This window comes from Aythya marila (assembly GCF_965140915.1).
Source record: "Aythya marila genome assembly, chromosome: 4".
Classification (NCBI taxonomy): domain Eukaryota; kingdom Metazoa; phylum Chordata; class Aves; order Anseriformes; family Anatidae; genus Aythya; species Aythya marila.
The window spans coordinates 31383988-31400341 of record NC_139045.1 but is presented as its reverse complement, the minus strand read 5'-3'; the positions used below and the strand labels follow the sequence as shown (position 1 = coordinate 31400341).

Here is a 16354-nt window from a genome sequence, read left to right as displayed (position 1 = left end):
TGTGTTCAGTTTGGAAAGTAAGTGCTAACTTTATTCTTATTCTGATATATTCATTAATGGTTTTATTATGCAGTATCATTAAACTTCTTAGTCTCCTGCAACTGTGACTCCAACTTGCTGTATAAAAGAATGAAAGAAAAATAACTTTTCTCATATTAAAATACTTGGTAGCTCTGTGTTTTTAAGATTTTTTTCCATGAAAAATGTCACTGGTTAAAAAAAGAGGATGTTTGAGTGTATTAAGCTATAAGCAACTAGAGTGGGAGTAGTTAATTTTACAGGCAAATATGCATATGCTGTATATGGATAGCTAATGTACACCCCCCCATATATATGTGTATATATATGTACACACATATGCCAAAAAAAAAAAAGAAAGCTGCATCTAAATAGTAATCATGTAGCTTAGAGATTTAGAACTGACTAGTGCTAACTTGAATTGCTGCTAGCAAATATAGGAGGGTAGCACCTAATGCTGCACTGTCACCTTATCCCCATCTATGCATACTTGTAAATCATGCATAATTGTGTCTGTGGTAGTATAACAATTTCTTTGCCTTTGGTTTAAGTCTACTGAAGCATTAATTACAGCACCTTAAAACTAGTGACTGTTTTGGTCTGCAGCTTCAAAAGGTCTTAGGAATTTAATCGATGAAATTCTTAAAATACCGGCAGAGATGTAACATGTTTTTTATGATAAAACAGAAACTAGTTAAAATAAAAATAACCTGTAAGCTCTAAAATTATATATTTGGAGAGGCAGAGTAAAAGATTGACTAAAATGGACTTCTAGCATGTCTATTTTGGGAGGAGAGAAGGAAGACTTGTTACACAGCTTTTTCAGTAGTTGTTTGCTATAATTGGGTCCGAATACATGAAGAGGAAATACTATGAAAGCTGGCTTGCAGATGATTGGATTTTCCATTTGATAGTGTAGTTAGTAGTAGTCTGACTCTGTTAAAGAAACTTGATGGTATGGATATTTCTGTTTATTTGGACAATCTGAATGAGTTCTCAGTGTGTGCAAATCCATGTGATCATATGATAATTCATAGTTTCAATAATGATCAAAACCCGTAGTACCTGCTATCTCCAGCATTATTTACATAGCCACTAGGTCAACAGAGATCTGAAAGTTTGCAGAAGTTACTTTACTATGTTATATTAATAACTTCTGCTTAGTTTCAAGAGACTTAAAGATGTAGGTCTTCTAAAAGTAAAAGCTATATAATTTGAATTTCAGTAAATCATAAAATATGTTTGATTAGGTCCATACTAACCCAATGAAGTCATTAAATGAGGGAGGAGAAAGCCAGGTCAAACCTCTGTTGTCATTAATGTGCCTTTCACATACAAATTTCTTACCACCATGAATGCATTTATGCAGCCAAGAACACTTATCACTCAGCTCAGCAAACATTTACTGGACCTTTACACTAACTAGAATTTGAGAATACCCTCCACAGTATTTATACTGTTCTTTGGTGACTGAACACTAGAGGGCATCTCGGTCTTGTTTCCTCGTATTTTATTGCAGAAGGTAGGTTGGGTTATGATGAGACGTAGGTCATTTTTTTGATCTTCTTTGTTTTTGTGTTACGAAGACCAGTAGTCCATGTTGCTGTTCTTTGGCTGCTGAAAAGGACCTAAGTGTACTGCTAAGAAAGACTGATTAGGAGTTTTTCTAATTTTTAAATAAAAAAGGGAGAAATTATCAAATCTTAGGCCTATAAAACTTGTCTATTGTTTATGTATAAGTAAAAAGAAATAACTGTGTAAACAAGAACACTTTAATTTAGACTTCAGTAAAGCCATGTGTGTCAGAGCTTATGTTCCATATATACATTATCATACCTCTGAGGACTGAGGTACTGGGTTGAACCTTCTTCATTTACCCACTGTAGGCTTTTTAAAGGTTTTTAAGTGTTTGGTGCAGACTGTTTCTGGAAACTTAATCCCACTGCAAAAGGATGCTTTAATTAAGTTAAGGAATGTACATGTGGCTATATTGTGGCAATGGAATGATTAGCTATTAAAACTTAAGTTAATCCTACTTTGTTGTCTTGGTAAAGGAGATTTTTAGTGTAAAACAAGCCAAATGCCTATTCTGACTCATGACTCTCCAAGTTACTTTAGTTAGTAGAAACTAGGCTTGATTTTTTTTTTTTGCTGTCCAAGGCAAAATTTCTCTAGTTGTGCTGGGCTCTTTATTTTTTTGACTTAGAGGCAGGAATTGTGAAACTAAAAATTTTATTCCAGTTTTAATGAAAACAGAGCTAGAGGCGATGGATGCTATTCAGTTTTCCAGTGAGAGAGAGGCTGCTTGAGTGGATTCCTTGTGTGGATTCTCTAATTAGCAGACAATTCTTAAAAACAATTAAGAGTGCTCATTAGCCTTCTGTCAACTGTTAAGTTACTGATTTTAGGTAAATGTTATCCAAAAAAGCACTTAATCCTTTTCTGTTTTTTTTTGTGCAGTAATATACATTAGATGGAGAAAAGAAGTGATTAACACATCACCGCTCCTATTTAATATCCAGTGCACGGCCCCAAGTAGGGGATTCATGCAGAGAGTCAAAATGAACTGTGATGCCAGAAGTATGTTGATAATGCACAGCTCTGTATTTCATTTTCATTAACCCCAGACATTGCTGTCTCTTACTATTATTTAGTGCCAGTGGGTGACTAGTACGTTGTTTTGTTTTGTTTTGAAATGCAGGAGAGAATAAACTAATGCTGATCAGTAGAGTAATCATTTTGAGGAGATGGTAAACACTGACATTTTGCCCTAAGCCAAGAGTGTACAATGGTTGAGACTGCATAATCCTCTGGCCTGGGATGACCAAAAGGGTAAGTCAGTAGTTGTAGTCTCTTAAGGGCTGGATCCAGATTGCTGATTGGGACTTGCATGCTGGATTCTGTTCCAAGTCCCCAGTTAGGCAATGTGGAACGCGTTTTTCTCTGTAGTACCATCTATCTATTCCAGGCAGTTGAAAATGCCAGGCAATCTGTCTGGCCTGAAATTCTCTAGGCATTTGGAGTTCACGTAGTACGTATATTGTGGAATACCCTAGGTAGAGGAGATAGCAAAGTGTATTGATCACATCACCTGAAACTGGAATTGCAGCAGAGCTTGCAGAACGTGTTGGTACCAACAGGTAGAGATGCATGTCTTACCTATCCCTAAGTACATGCTGACCTTGCCTGACACATGTTAACAGTTTTGAATGGGTTATAAAAACATTGCTGGAAATGATAGCATTTCCTACCTTTTGCCCAGTAACATTATGCTCAAATAGGTGCCGGGGGAGTTGAGACATGTGGCTTAGAGCTTTCCTCAGCACGGTGTTGGTCAAATCGCATCCCAGGAAACTACATTAACTGTAAAGCTAAAAGTTCATATCACAGCTTGTTTGGCCCCTAGTCTACTTACGTGTCACGTGCGTAATTGTGGGTTCTTTGTTTTCTTTCTTGCGGTATCTTCCTCTGCAAGTAGAAGTTATACAGTACACTGTCCCATCCTTTGTTCCAGTAATCTGTCCAGTCTACCAGTAGTGACATACTTCAGGGGTTTGGTACCTTATAAAAAAACTACGATGAAAGAAATACCCATCTTATCTCAGACAATCCTATTCCCCCTGAGCCACCCAGGACCTAGTACTAGTCTTTTTAATTTTTAATGCAAGCTGTGTAAGATACTGAGCAAAACAAGAGGGAAGGCTGTCTTCACAGCTGTCCAGAGATTGAACAGTGTATTGTCCACGAGTAGACTGAGAAGAGATCTGTGTAGATGGTTCCTGTTAATCACCTGTGACATGCCCATAAGGTGTAACATTTCTGAGAGCCAGAAATTAAAAAAAGCTGTATTTTTCATGGGAGGGGAAAAACGACCCAAGAATACATGTACATTGATGGCAGGGCAGAAAACTGTCAGGAGACTTAGCTTCAGAGCCCTGATTCCTATTCAGGTTGGACAGCAGCTGGAGATGTAGGTAGATGAGAAGGTGGCTTCTACAGCAAAAACAGTTTGTGTTACTCCTGTAGTCAGCGAGGACCTACCTTAACTGTTAACCCCTCACCTAACACCAGTTTGGAAGGGGTTTCTGAGGATTAATGTTAGCTTGGATTTATTCAGTTCTGTGGTTTACTAGTGCATATAACTTAACTGTATACCAAATCCACAACTCAAAACACATATTTTAGATAAAAAAAAAAAATAAAAATGCTGTCATCTCCTTTTACAAACTGATGTTATTTTACTACTTCTGTGTTTTAACCATTTAAAAGACCTGCTCAAAATATCTTAAGAGTAGTACTTTCATATTTATCTCTGTTACTTTATTCTGTTACTTACATGATCATACAACTTAATTAGAATTAATTTTTGGAGTTTCCTGTCAGAATTATATTCCTTGATATTGCCCCATCCTACTCTGGGACTTTATCCCTTCCAGTACATATAAAGGACGCAGTCGAGAAAGCTGGGGAGGGACTCTTTGTCAGGGAGCATAGTGGTAGGATAAGGGGTAATGATTTTAAAATAAAGAGGGCAGATTTGGTTAGGTATTTGGAAGAAATTCTTTACTCTGAGGGTGGTGAGGCACTGGCACAGGTTGCCCAATAAAGCTGTGGATGCCCCATCCCTGGAGGTGTTCAAGGCGGGGTTGGATGGGGCTTTGGGCAACCTGGTCTAGTGGGAGGTGTCCCTCCCAGTGGTGGGGAGTAAAGAACTAAATGATCTATAAGGTCCCTTCTAACTGAAATGGTTTTATGGTGCTATCACTAAACTGATGCAATCCTTTTGTCATCGAAGGGTGCTGTTTGGCCACTGCCACTTTGGATGTGATGACAATTTGGCTGTGGGTTGTATAGGTTTATGTTTGCATGCTACAGAGCAAGTGTTACATGGTCCATAATTATTCAGCGTAGTGGTAAATCGGTCAGAATTGCTTCTTTTAGTGGAAATAGTGATAAAGGTGATGGTGTGGTGGTAGTACGTGCAGCATGTGCTAGAATACCCCGTGCAGAAATTTGCAGCTAGGGAGCTCAAACTCCCTTTTAGATTAGTTTAGATAGCTGTCACTTGACATAGCCTAGTTTGTTTCCAAGCTAAAAACTAATTTTTAAGTAATGTCTTATGGCAATATACAAAAAATTTTTTTTTATTTTAGGAAGGTACACTTTAATGTAAATTGTTACTGGCATCTGTTATGAAGTAATACAGTATGCACATGTTTTTCCCAGTTGTGTTTTGTTTGCTAATGGGTCAGGTCTTTAGAGAGTAAAGGGTAAATCTGAAATTTAGTCAGTAGTTTAGAACCAATGTTAGAAAATCAAGTGTCTGCAGTTTACCTTGTTTTCCTTCAAAACAAAGTTCACTGGGGAGAAGGTACAGGAACGTGTCCCAGGAGTTGTCCATGCTGATGACTTAAAGTGGGTTGTAACAAGGACATTTGTCTTCAGTGCAGTAGGACTGACTGCAGTGGAAAATCACTTCCATCCAGATAGGTTACACTTCTGGGTAAGTGATACAAATAAGCTGCATTCAGCTTACTGGCAAGGCAGCTGATGCTATTGGTTTAAAAAAGACAAATAGGAAGTAGGATAAAAGCATGCAAGCGTAGCACTAAGCATTTTAAAACTCCTTAATTGTAGTCTTGTTCAGTTGCTGATCTTGCTGTGTAGCAATAGGAAAGTCACTTTGCTTCCCGAATTTCTCACTACCTGTAAAATTGGGATCGTTAAAAATGTTAGGTTATTATCAGTCTTGAAAGTTATTGTAGGGTAATTAAGATGGCTTTTTGGTTATAGTTTTTTCTTGTGTCGCTTTTAAATGACAAGTGTTACATACTTCTTGCTGTCAACGTTCATCCCTTTTCTTTCCCTCCAAAGGAACAAGCAAAAAACCCCAACACTAATTGTTCAGAATAAACAATTTATGCATTCAGTTCTTTCTATTCACAGGATTTGGTTGGTTGTGTTGTCTTTTTTTTATCCCCTCTGTTTTGTTTAAATAGTTTCAAGGACCAGACTAATGAAATACAATCCTTACTGATTCATGGTGGGCTTTTCTAGGTGTCCTCCAGCTACCATAAATTCAAAGTTTTGTATACTAGTGGCATTAAAGTTGCTGATCTGTGGTAACAGAGCTTCTCTCTTAACTCCATTATTTAAATAAAGGATTAAGTTTTAAGCTTCCCAATGATAAGGAATCTGTTCAAACTCCCATGAACTTTTGCTAATGTCGTTTAAGAGTTCACTGGTTTCTTTGCTTACTTCCTCTTAAAACTTTGTGCATGTATGTTATGCAAACTATGTTCATCTAACCTTTGTTAATAACCAATTTGGTTGTATGTTCAGCACATGGTTCCCTTTAGCACCCAGGAGTAATTAATTTCAGGGATGAACTGATTTTAAGTGTGTACGAATGACCTGAAGATCATTGACTTTGGGAATGGTGATGTTGAGTACCTTTTTATTAGCCCCTTTTCAGAACAGTTCTGCTTGTACAAGGGGCTGGATCTATCTCCCATCTATGTTTTTTTTTCTTACTCATTTGCTTCATTTCCACAAATTTCCAGCATCTGAGAGAGGAGTGAGCCAGGTAGCCTTTTTACGAGATCGTACTCTGCTTTAATTTTCTGGTGCTTCTTGATTTTCACTTGTTACTTCTGCTTAAAGAAATTATCTGTGGATAAAAACCTTTTAACTTGGAAAGCAGATACCTAGATAGCTTCCACAAAACCCTGAAAATCCTACCCTACTACTGTAACAACCAGCACGAACATCTTACTCTGAGTTATTTGATCATAGAGAGAATATGATTAGGAGGAGTGTTTTAATTTACAAACAGTTCTGTAATTTTCTGTCTTACTGCTGTTGTCTTTGTTATGCTTCATAATTGCCTTTTAATTCCTGCTCTTACTTTCATGTGTTCTTCTGTTTTCTGATTATAACTCTTGTACGTATAACTTATCATAAATAGGAAATTGTCTTAACATACATGATTTGTTTCCTACTTCTTATCTTAGACCTCCAGCACAGTTTGTTCTTCCCACTTTGATGTCCTTTATACAAATCCAAACTGCAGGATGCGTTTGCATGTCTTCGCTTTCAAAGCTGTATGTACTGCTATAGCAAACTAGGCTAGAATTAGCAATTATGTTTTTCTTCAGGATTTACCTTCTTAATCATAGTTCTCTAATTCTTTCAGACTCTGCTCTATTTTTATTAATTCCATTAGTGTCCTTTTCTGCTCCTGTCTGTTTGCTGTTGGTATCTGATGTTGTGCACTCCTTCTCCAGGCAATAAAATGCATCCTCTCATTATTTTGGTTACCTTATTCAGTGTATTTTCTTGTGCATGTTTCTAAGGAAGGAACCAGATATGTTCTAACTCTTGATCAATTTTATTTAATTATTCATTAACATAAAATTGTTACCTCTTTTATTTCTACCTTCCCTTCATATTTACGGTTTGTTTTCAATGTTTTTAATGTTGCAGGCATAACATAGGCTTTCCCATTGTAGAGTGCTCCTCTGAAGGAGACTTTATTATTTCCAAACCACCGGATACAGGGGGGCTAATCTCATTTGGCACTGTGGCTGAACAGTTGGTGTATGAAGTGGGCAATCCTCAGCGCTATCTTTTACCAGATGTCACATGTGACTTTTCTGAAGTTTCCATCACTGAAATTCCAGGTTAGTCTGCTTACATGCTAAGAAATCTGTGTCAATGAAATAGGCTATCAATCTAAAGCTGTTACTTCAATTTCCATGTTTTTTTTCTGCATATTCCTTGTTGAGTTCTCAAAGCATGATGCTGTAATAAACTGATATTTTTTTCCAAGAAATTTTATTAGAAATTGTTTTAAGAATTTTAATTATAATTTGCCTGGACTTATGTAATGCCTTTGACATGGTCCTACATGACATCCTGATTGCCAAGTTGTAGAGAGATGCATATGAAGGGTGGGCCATTTAGTGGTTAAGGAATTGGCTTGAAGACTGCACCCAGAGTTGTGGTTGATGACTGTATGTCAAGGTGGAGGTTGGGGACAAGTGGTGTCCCTCAGGGGTCTGTCTTGGTGCTGGTACTGTTAAAAATCTTTATCAATGACGTAGATGCTGTGATCGAGTACACTCTCAGCAGGTTTGCAGATGACCCCAACCTGAGTGGTGCAGTCAATACAACGGAAGGAAGTGATGCCATCTGAAGGGACCTGGAAAAGCTTGAGCAGTCAGCCCACGTGAACCTGATGAGGTTCAGGTCCTAGTACAAGATGCTGCACCTGGGTCAGGGCAGTCCCAGACATGAGAACAGACTGGGAGAAGGTCTCATTGAGAGCAGTCCTGCAGAGAAGGACTTGGGGGTTCTGGTGGACAATGATTAGGCAGACAATGATAGGAACTGCTTTACACTAAAAGAAGGGAGATTTAGATTAGAGGTTATGAGGAAATTCTTCACTCAGAGGGTGGTAAGGCACTGGAACAGGTTTCTCAGAGAATCTGTGGATGCCCCATCCCTGGAGGTGTTTAAGGCCAGGCTGGATGGGGCCCTGGACAACCTGATCTAGTGGAAAGTGTCCCTGCCCATGGTAGGGGGTTGGAACTGGGTGATCATTAAGGTCCTTTCCAACCCATGATCTTGCTGGTTGACTCATCAAAATCTTTTATCACTGTTCTTTTTGGTTTACTTTTAAGGAATGACTAATACCTACTAAGTTTTTAAACTGTTTTATGAGTAACATTGAGACAGCTCCACTATGACTTCACTATTTTGTGAACTTCAACAGCAGTTTATTTGCTCAAAAAGGTGTATTTTTAATACATTTTATCTCATATGTCATTTGGAATTTAACACTGGATAGCTGTATCTTTCAGAACATCATTTGATAGTGATGGTTTTCATAGACATATTTAATTGCATCATCTTAAGTGGTAGAAGCTTGCTTAGGTACACGATATCCACTAGAGATCCTCGAAACCTCAAACAGTCATATGAACAGCCAACAAACTAAAGATACATATGATGTCTGTTCTGGGTTTGATCTTGAAAGCATAGCATGAAAACAGAACAGCAAAAGCAACTTGAAAATTTCTAAGTTGGGTAAAAGAGCTTTTATCAAGCTGTTAAAATGTTTAGCTACAGTTACTTGACGTTTGCTTTTTACTCCACCTGTATTATAATATATATTCCTCATTCTCATGGAACTTAAGCTGTGGCAGTATGCTGATCCCCTCTGTAAAACTTTTTTTTAAAAAATAAAATAAAATAAAAAAATGTTTACTAAAAGTCCTGTAAAATAGAACAGTGGACCTTCCGCTCATGCAGCGTAACAGAATGGCTTTCTGATAAGGCCAGCTTGCTCCTCTTAGCCGCTCATCTTTTTTTTTAAAGGGGGGTGGGTGGGAAGAGAACCCTAACCTTCCTGTGAACTTTTAGCTTGCAAATGACCCGATATGACATGTTTGAACTTAAAATGAACTTTCACATGAACTTTCAGTTAGTCCTCCTAGAAATATAACAGATGGAAAATAGACAAATTTCTTAAATATTTGTAGTTTGAAGTGCTTTGACACGTACACCAGTAAAAACAGGGCATGCTATCTGTTTTTGCTGTTTACATTGCCGATTTTATTGTCCTGCTGAGTTAGTTGCAGTGTTTGCACTGAGAGGTGCTTCTGTTTTCTTTTGGTCCGTGGATGTCATGCATTTTGTTGTGTGGGTTTTATGTTTGTATTACTCCTTAATCAGGCATATGAAATTCTTCCAGATTTTCCCTCTGTCTGTAGGGATATTGTTCTGTATTGACAGAGTCGAGCTAACCTTATGTCAACCTCGTGGAGAGAGTGATGATGTTATTTATGAGTGATACATAAAATTTATGTCAGTCTGATTCACTTCTCAAATATGTTCTGGAGGAATTGCTGTTTTAATCTCTTCAGAGTACTTGTGTAAAGCTTTAAAATTGTAAATATTTGCGGTCACAGATTAGCTGCAGGTGAACTATAGAGTAATTCTGTTTGGCTCAGTGTTGATCATGTGCTGCTAATTTTCAAGAGATTGCACCTATTGATTTTTCTCCAGTTCAAGCTTGAACCTGATGACAAGGCAGTGTTTTTTCCACTTTATTCTTGGCATTAATATACCTAATACTGAACAAGATAGTCGCCCTGGAGCAGGCATTCAGTCTGTTCTGTTTCTGTTATCAACAAGAAGGCTAATGTTAAATTATCCCACTGCTTTCTAAGGTATCAGTAAAGAAGCTGTCACAGGTTTCTCATCTTTCTAATTTTGTTTCTTTGCCAAGCAAGATACAGTAAATGTGTGCTGTGTGTGTGCAATAGGTGGTTGGTAAGTGGAAAATAACTATTTTCTACTGTAGTTTTAAGGCTATATTCTGTGTCAAGTATTTTTAAGTACACAAATAAACATTTCAAGCGTTTTGTTAAAAGGCTCACTGAAGTCATAAATTTAGTCACCAGTTTGCTTGTGTTTCTAAGTTGAGGACTGTTATGTAAAAGAATCTCTTCTGTGGCAGTACAGCTATCAATTACTATTTTTAAGTGCATTTTATTAAGACGTATCATAAAATAATGTCTTTGAAGTTATATTGAAGAAGCTTAAGTATTGATTTTTAACCGCTATAGGTTTTGAAGGTGGGGCAGTGAAAGTTCATGGAGCAAAAGGATCACCTCCTTCGACGTTTTATAAGGTATTAACTCTTTCTATGGAGTGTAGAGTGTTTTTTTGTTTGTTTGTTTTTTTACTTAGGAGAAAATACTTGATATTTTTGTGCCCAAAATTGTTGCCACTTTTAAAATCTTCATGCTCAGCTGGAGGTGGGGGTGGGGAGTAACAGAGCTGAAGACCAAACAAATGTTATTTGATTCTTAAAATCATGTGTGTTTGTGTAACAGGTACATGCAAAAACAGCCAGAGAGGGCTGAAATGGTTCTCATACAGTAACAATTAATCTGTTCGCCCACTGTCACTTTCATAATACTTAGTGGTATACCAATCTTACTCCATTTCATTATGAAATTTGAAAACTACCTAGCACATAAAAGTTAAATAATGGGGTTTATGTGAAGAGAGCAAATAATTATGAAAGAGGTAATTGGTTGTATAGTTTCCTGAAATATCTGTTGAAAGAAAGCTGCACTCATAAAACTTTGCACTTTTATTAGATTTGCTACTAGATTCTTTTTTTCCTAGTGGTCTCCATTCCCTGAATTGGATTGTAAGATAGTACACTTCTGGCGATGTACTGGTAGGGGGCTGGATCCTTTTCCTGTCTAATCTGACTTTTCCAGGAGCAAGGCAGAGTTCAGCAATTAACTGTTTATTATAGCCATATCAAAAGTGAGTTAACTTAAGTAGTGAATTGTGCAGATCTACTAATACTTAATTGAATAATATGATGTGTGCCTGGGTATAATTTAAAAAGAAAAAAAGCTTAATGCATTTCAAAATACTTGTGACACTTTAAAAATACATTTTATTTAAAAAATGATACCTTATCTTAAAAAATAGAATATTTCAAAGATAATATCACCAAAAAAGGTTTAGTTTTGACAAATTGTAAAGTCAGCATGAAAGAATTCCTTAAAGGTGCTGTAGCTGGAACATATTGACAAAGGATTTTTAGCATTACAGATAATTAAGCAGGTAATACTTTTCTTCCTTGGTTTAAGCATGCAGTTTGAAGCAAGACTGTTTTGCTTCTGCTAAGCAAACTTCAGCAACTGTCTTGTCCAGCAGCCTCATTCACCTGTACTTTTTGGTTTTGACTATATGTTTGTGTACTTTTGCACAAGTAAAGGAAATAATTGAGACACGATACTTTCAGCTAATGAACCATGAAATGGAATAAAATAAATAAGCAGAAAGTTTTTTTATATATCAATAAAATAAGTCTTTATTATTTTATCATCATCTCTTATGTAGGTAATTTTAAATGTATGTGTTCAGGAATCATTTTGAATATATCTTATTACAATGTTCAATGTATTAAACATAAATATGAAAGATAGACTTGCTGTGAAATGTTTCCATTTTTTGAAACTGCTAATTGGCGTTTAGTGACAAGTGTACATAATGCTTTGCACACCTACTTTTGAAGCCTTCTATTTTTTCTAGTTTTTAGTTTTACAGTTCTGCAAACCTGAATCTTCCTCTAATAATACCATTTTGAATTTTAAATAATAGAATAAGTTTCCTGATAATGATTCTTATTATTCCACTTCTGAGAGTACAAGGAAAATAATTGTCAGAGACCATTTTTATCAATGTATCAATATATCAGTATATCAATATTGAATCCCATATTAATTCTGTAATCCCTCTATCGTTAGGTAAGTGCCACTTACCTTGATGGTTTCAGAGCTACTGCTGTCTGTCCTGTGGGAGGTCCAAAGGCAGTACAAAAAGGAAAACTTACTGCAGAAAGTATTCTCAAAAGGTCAGTATTTGAGGCTTGGAAGGGGTTTTGGCTTTTTAACTTCAGAGATAATGGAAATAGAACAGTGATATGATGCTAATCATTAACATCATAAAAAAAAAAAAAAAAAAAAAAAAAAAAACATAGAAAATTATAATTGTCCTGTTGGGAGGACATTTAAAGGTGTGAACAGTCTGACAACAGGTTTCCTAAACAACCTGTGACTATAACTTAACTATGTTTGATGGAGGGAGGAAAAAGTTGTCAAAAACTGTTCAAAAATAGACAGCTGGATAGCAGAGGGAAACCCGAATTAATATAGGAAAAGCTATGATTTAGACTAAAATTTACTAGATGCCAGAGAGAAACCTACATGAAGGTAAGTTTCATAATTTTTTCATAAGTTTAAGGTGTTTTGGATATAGAGGTCAAACTAATTGGTAGACTAAGGTTTTAATCTGCTTTGGCAACTTGTATTACAAGTTTTCACATCTTTTGTGTGCACCTATTCCCCTTTTTAATTTTGAAAGCAGGAGAAATTTGGCAGTGCATTTGTGCTTGTTAAGAAGTCTGTTAGTCTTCATTTTGTTTTTGAGGCTTCTTTATTACAGTAGCAAGACACATTAAAAGGCTAAAAACTACCCACAATATGTTTTGGACTCTGGGATCTCTAAGGTTTTTAGATAAATTATTCTACTTTATTATAAATATCGTTTTTGCAAATTTAGATACCTTAAATCAAGTATTTTTTCCACATTAATTGAAATAAAATGGCCTCATTTGCAGTACACTGATCACCTTCACCTCTTTAAAATGCATTTCTTTAATTGTTGTGTATTTAAGTCCCATATACTGCTTGAATTTTCAGGTGCCATGTTTAATATTTATATTTGTGATGATATTATCAGGATCTTCAAAATGTTCCATTGATGGAAAATATTTTTCTCATCGTAACAGAATTCCAGCATTTCAACTGATTAGATCTTTGAAACAGCTAGAAGGTTTCCAGATAAAGATTACTGGAAAAGTAGTTTGTGCTTCAAAATTTAACTTATTTTTCCAGTGATCCAACATACTAACACTTGCATACTTTTAACAGTTGGAGTATTTTAACGCTTTTTTTCTATTGTTTTCTACTGTGACTATTTTGGTTTTTGGACTTCATATGACTATTTTAAAAGACCATAATGGTCATTCACAGTTTATTTAGTGCTTACAAATTGGGCTGTCTTTTAAAAGTTGTTGATAATGCTCATATTAGAGCTAATATGAGTATAATATTTGTCAAAAAGTGTTAACTGCTATCTCTCTTAAAACAGTACGTATTTTTGTAGTGTATTAAAAAAGGTAATGGTCATCCCCATTACTAATCATGACCGGACAAACTTGGCATTTTTGACACAATATGCTTTTGGTGGAAGTGAACTCACAGAATGAGTTCTGGGGATTTCACAAGATGGCAGGCATGAATAATGAGGAAAAAATTATTTTAAAAACGTTATCTAATTCTTAGCATGTGAGTTGTATGTTCATTAATCCCAACTAATTACCTTTAAGGTTTGAATACAAATTCCTTCTTCAGTTAGATTTCCCTTTGTTGGTGCCTGTGATGTAATGAGGTAGTTTCATATGTTTATTGGTAGGTCGTAATACTTTATAGTAGGAATTAAGATAAGGGCTGAATTACCAGTGTGAAAACCAGGAAGACTGCATGTGCTGTAATGCCATTTTCAGCTGCTCCTGTTTTAAAGATTTAAAAAAAAAAAAAAAAAAAAAAAAACCTGAAATTGATTTGTCTCTGCCTGTCATTTTAAAAATAATTTGAATAGAAAAATGGCTCAAATTGAAACCTAGGGTTAAATTGAGAGGTGTAACTTTGTAATTATCACTTGATTATACGATTGATGCTGCATGACTTGGTACAGTATTCAGATGCATTTTCTTAGTGAAAAGTGTTCATAGTCCAGTCTACATCAGAGCTAACCTCTGTGGACTGTATGGGGCTACTTCCAGATAATTACTTTGAGGCAGTTTACTAATTAAAAAACAATCATTTGTTGCAGGACTCGTCTTATTTTCAGTCAGCTTGGGTATGAAGATTACAGTGCAGTTAACATACAGGTTTTAGGGTCTGAAGATACATATGGACCTCATGCTAGAAGGAGTATAGATGGTGTAAGTATTCAGTGGAGTGTTCTTAAACTTTTACTGACCTCTTTTAATCTTTCCATATTGTTATCTTTTCCATAACTTTAAAGGAAGTCACTGTCATCTTGGGAATTTCACCCTACCATCTTGCAAAGAATTCAGTGTCATACTTAGTGTACAAAATTATACTGACAAAGACTTTACAGTTTTGGATCTTCCAGAAGCACTGATAAGAAATCTTACAAAAATGTTATTGTAGTCTGTTCTAATGCTATTCATCTAAAGAAATGTCTTATAAAAGTTCTTACAAAGTAGACTTAAAGTTGTGTCTAATGCAATTTAAAAGACTACATAATAAAGGTTGCTGAGTCTAGAAATGGCAGAACTTTTTTTGCCTGTGCAACTTTAAAACTGCCGGTGGGTCCTATCTGTGGAACAATCCTCAACTACATAATTCTGTGTCATGTTTTGTGACTTGTTATATTCATCTGTAAGAACATGAATGATGGCTGTAACTACTGCAGCTGTGATACCCAGTTCGTTTTCCTAATCTAGAATGTGAAAGTCATTTTTAAAGGAAGAAGACTGTAAATCTTGTCCCCACTTACATACACTTAAAATATTTAGACAGCTTTGCTTGTTCTAAAAAAGTAGGATTTAATTCTTTTTTATTAACCGCAGTCTTGCAAAACCATTAAGGTACTGGCATAACTCAGCTCTGAGTTGGATCTTAGGAATGCCAACATGTAAAATAGCTGAAAATTTGTATGTATAGAAAATATTGGAAAAGATAGAGACATTCTTATTATAGAAATTGTTTGTGTAAATGGAGCAAGTTACGTATGCAGCTGCTTATTTTAGTGCTTGGACTTCAGTTTCATTCTGCACAGCAGCAGGAGTTGCTTCCTGATGAGCCATCTGTATGATGTGGTCTCTTTCCTTTTAGGACTATAAACCCTGCTATACAGAATCAAAATTGTGGAACATAGGAACAGATTTTCCAGATATTGAACTTTTATGTGTTCTCTTTGTACTAGCTCCTTATGATTATGAATTCTATTACATTCAGTAATGTTACATTATGTAAAGCCTTCTGTATTACTTGTTGCATAGAGCGAATAATGACTTGGAAAAGAACAGTTTCTCTGTCCTTACTGTTCAGTTTGCCTTTCTTACAGTTCACTGAGCATGTCTGCTCCTAAGTCTTATATCTATTATAAAATTAGAGCAGAGCATTATCTACATTGTATGGAAAGCACATACATGCCAGCAATAGGATGTGAGAGTTAAGGCTGAAATACAGGAAAATGCTCTATTGCTGTACCCCCTTCACCATGGTCCTTCAACAATTAGAAGAAACCAAGAGTTAGAAGAAATTAACCAGAAGAGTTTTCATTTGGAAAGAGTGTGAGAAGAATGGGGGAGGAGTGGGCTTTGCTTTGCCATTTCAAATGAAGTTGTAGGCTCCTAAGGAAAACATCTGCCCTTTGGGGTTTGAGAATCATGTGTTCACTTTCTTATCTTGTATTTCCATACAAAATTAAATGCAGTTATTTGGATTGCAAATAACAGTGCTCAGAACCAGAGCCACATTAGGCTAGGCAATGTATTAACAGCCAAGGAAACAGTCCCTGCTTTGAAGATTCTGCCATCTAAACTTAAGAGAGAGAAATATGTCTGTGAATACCAAGACAGGAATTGGGTACCAAACAGTATTTGGAGCTCAGTGTAAATGTCTGGTATGGCTGAATGAATTCCCAC

The 16354-nt window shown here is 36.0% G+C and overlaps 1 protein-coding gene across 2 annotated transcripts in view; it reads left to right on the top strand.

Moving 5' to 3' along the window:
* The window catches only part of LOC309877876 (uncharacterized protein), a 57624-nt gene that overhangs the window by 9359 nt on the left and 31911 nt on the right, over nucleotides 1-16354 (top strand). For both annotated transcript variants that reach the window (XM_082759702.1, XM_082759701.1), the window contains exons 9-12: nucleotides 7504-7700; nucleotides 10653-10717; nucleotides 12360-12466; nucleotides 14509-14620. In XM_082759702.1, coding sequence (XP_082615828.1) covers nucleotides 7504-7700; nucleotides 10653-10717; nucleotides 12360-12466; nucleotides 14509-14620 — 481 coding nt within the window. The remainder of the gene's footprint in view (nucleotides 1-7503; nucleotides 7701-10652; nucleotides 10718-12359; nucleotides 12467-14508; nucleotides 14621-16354) is intronic.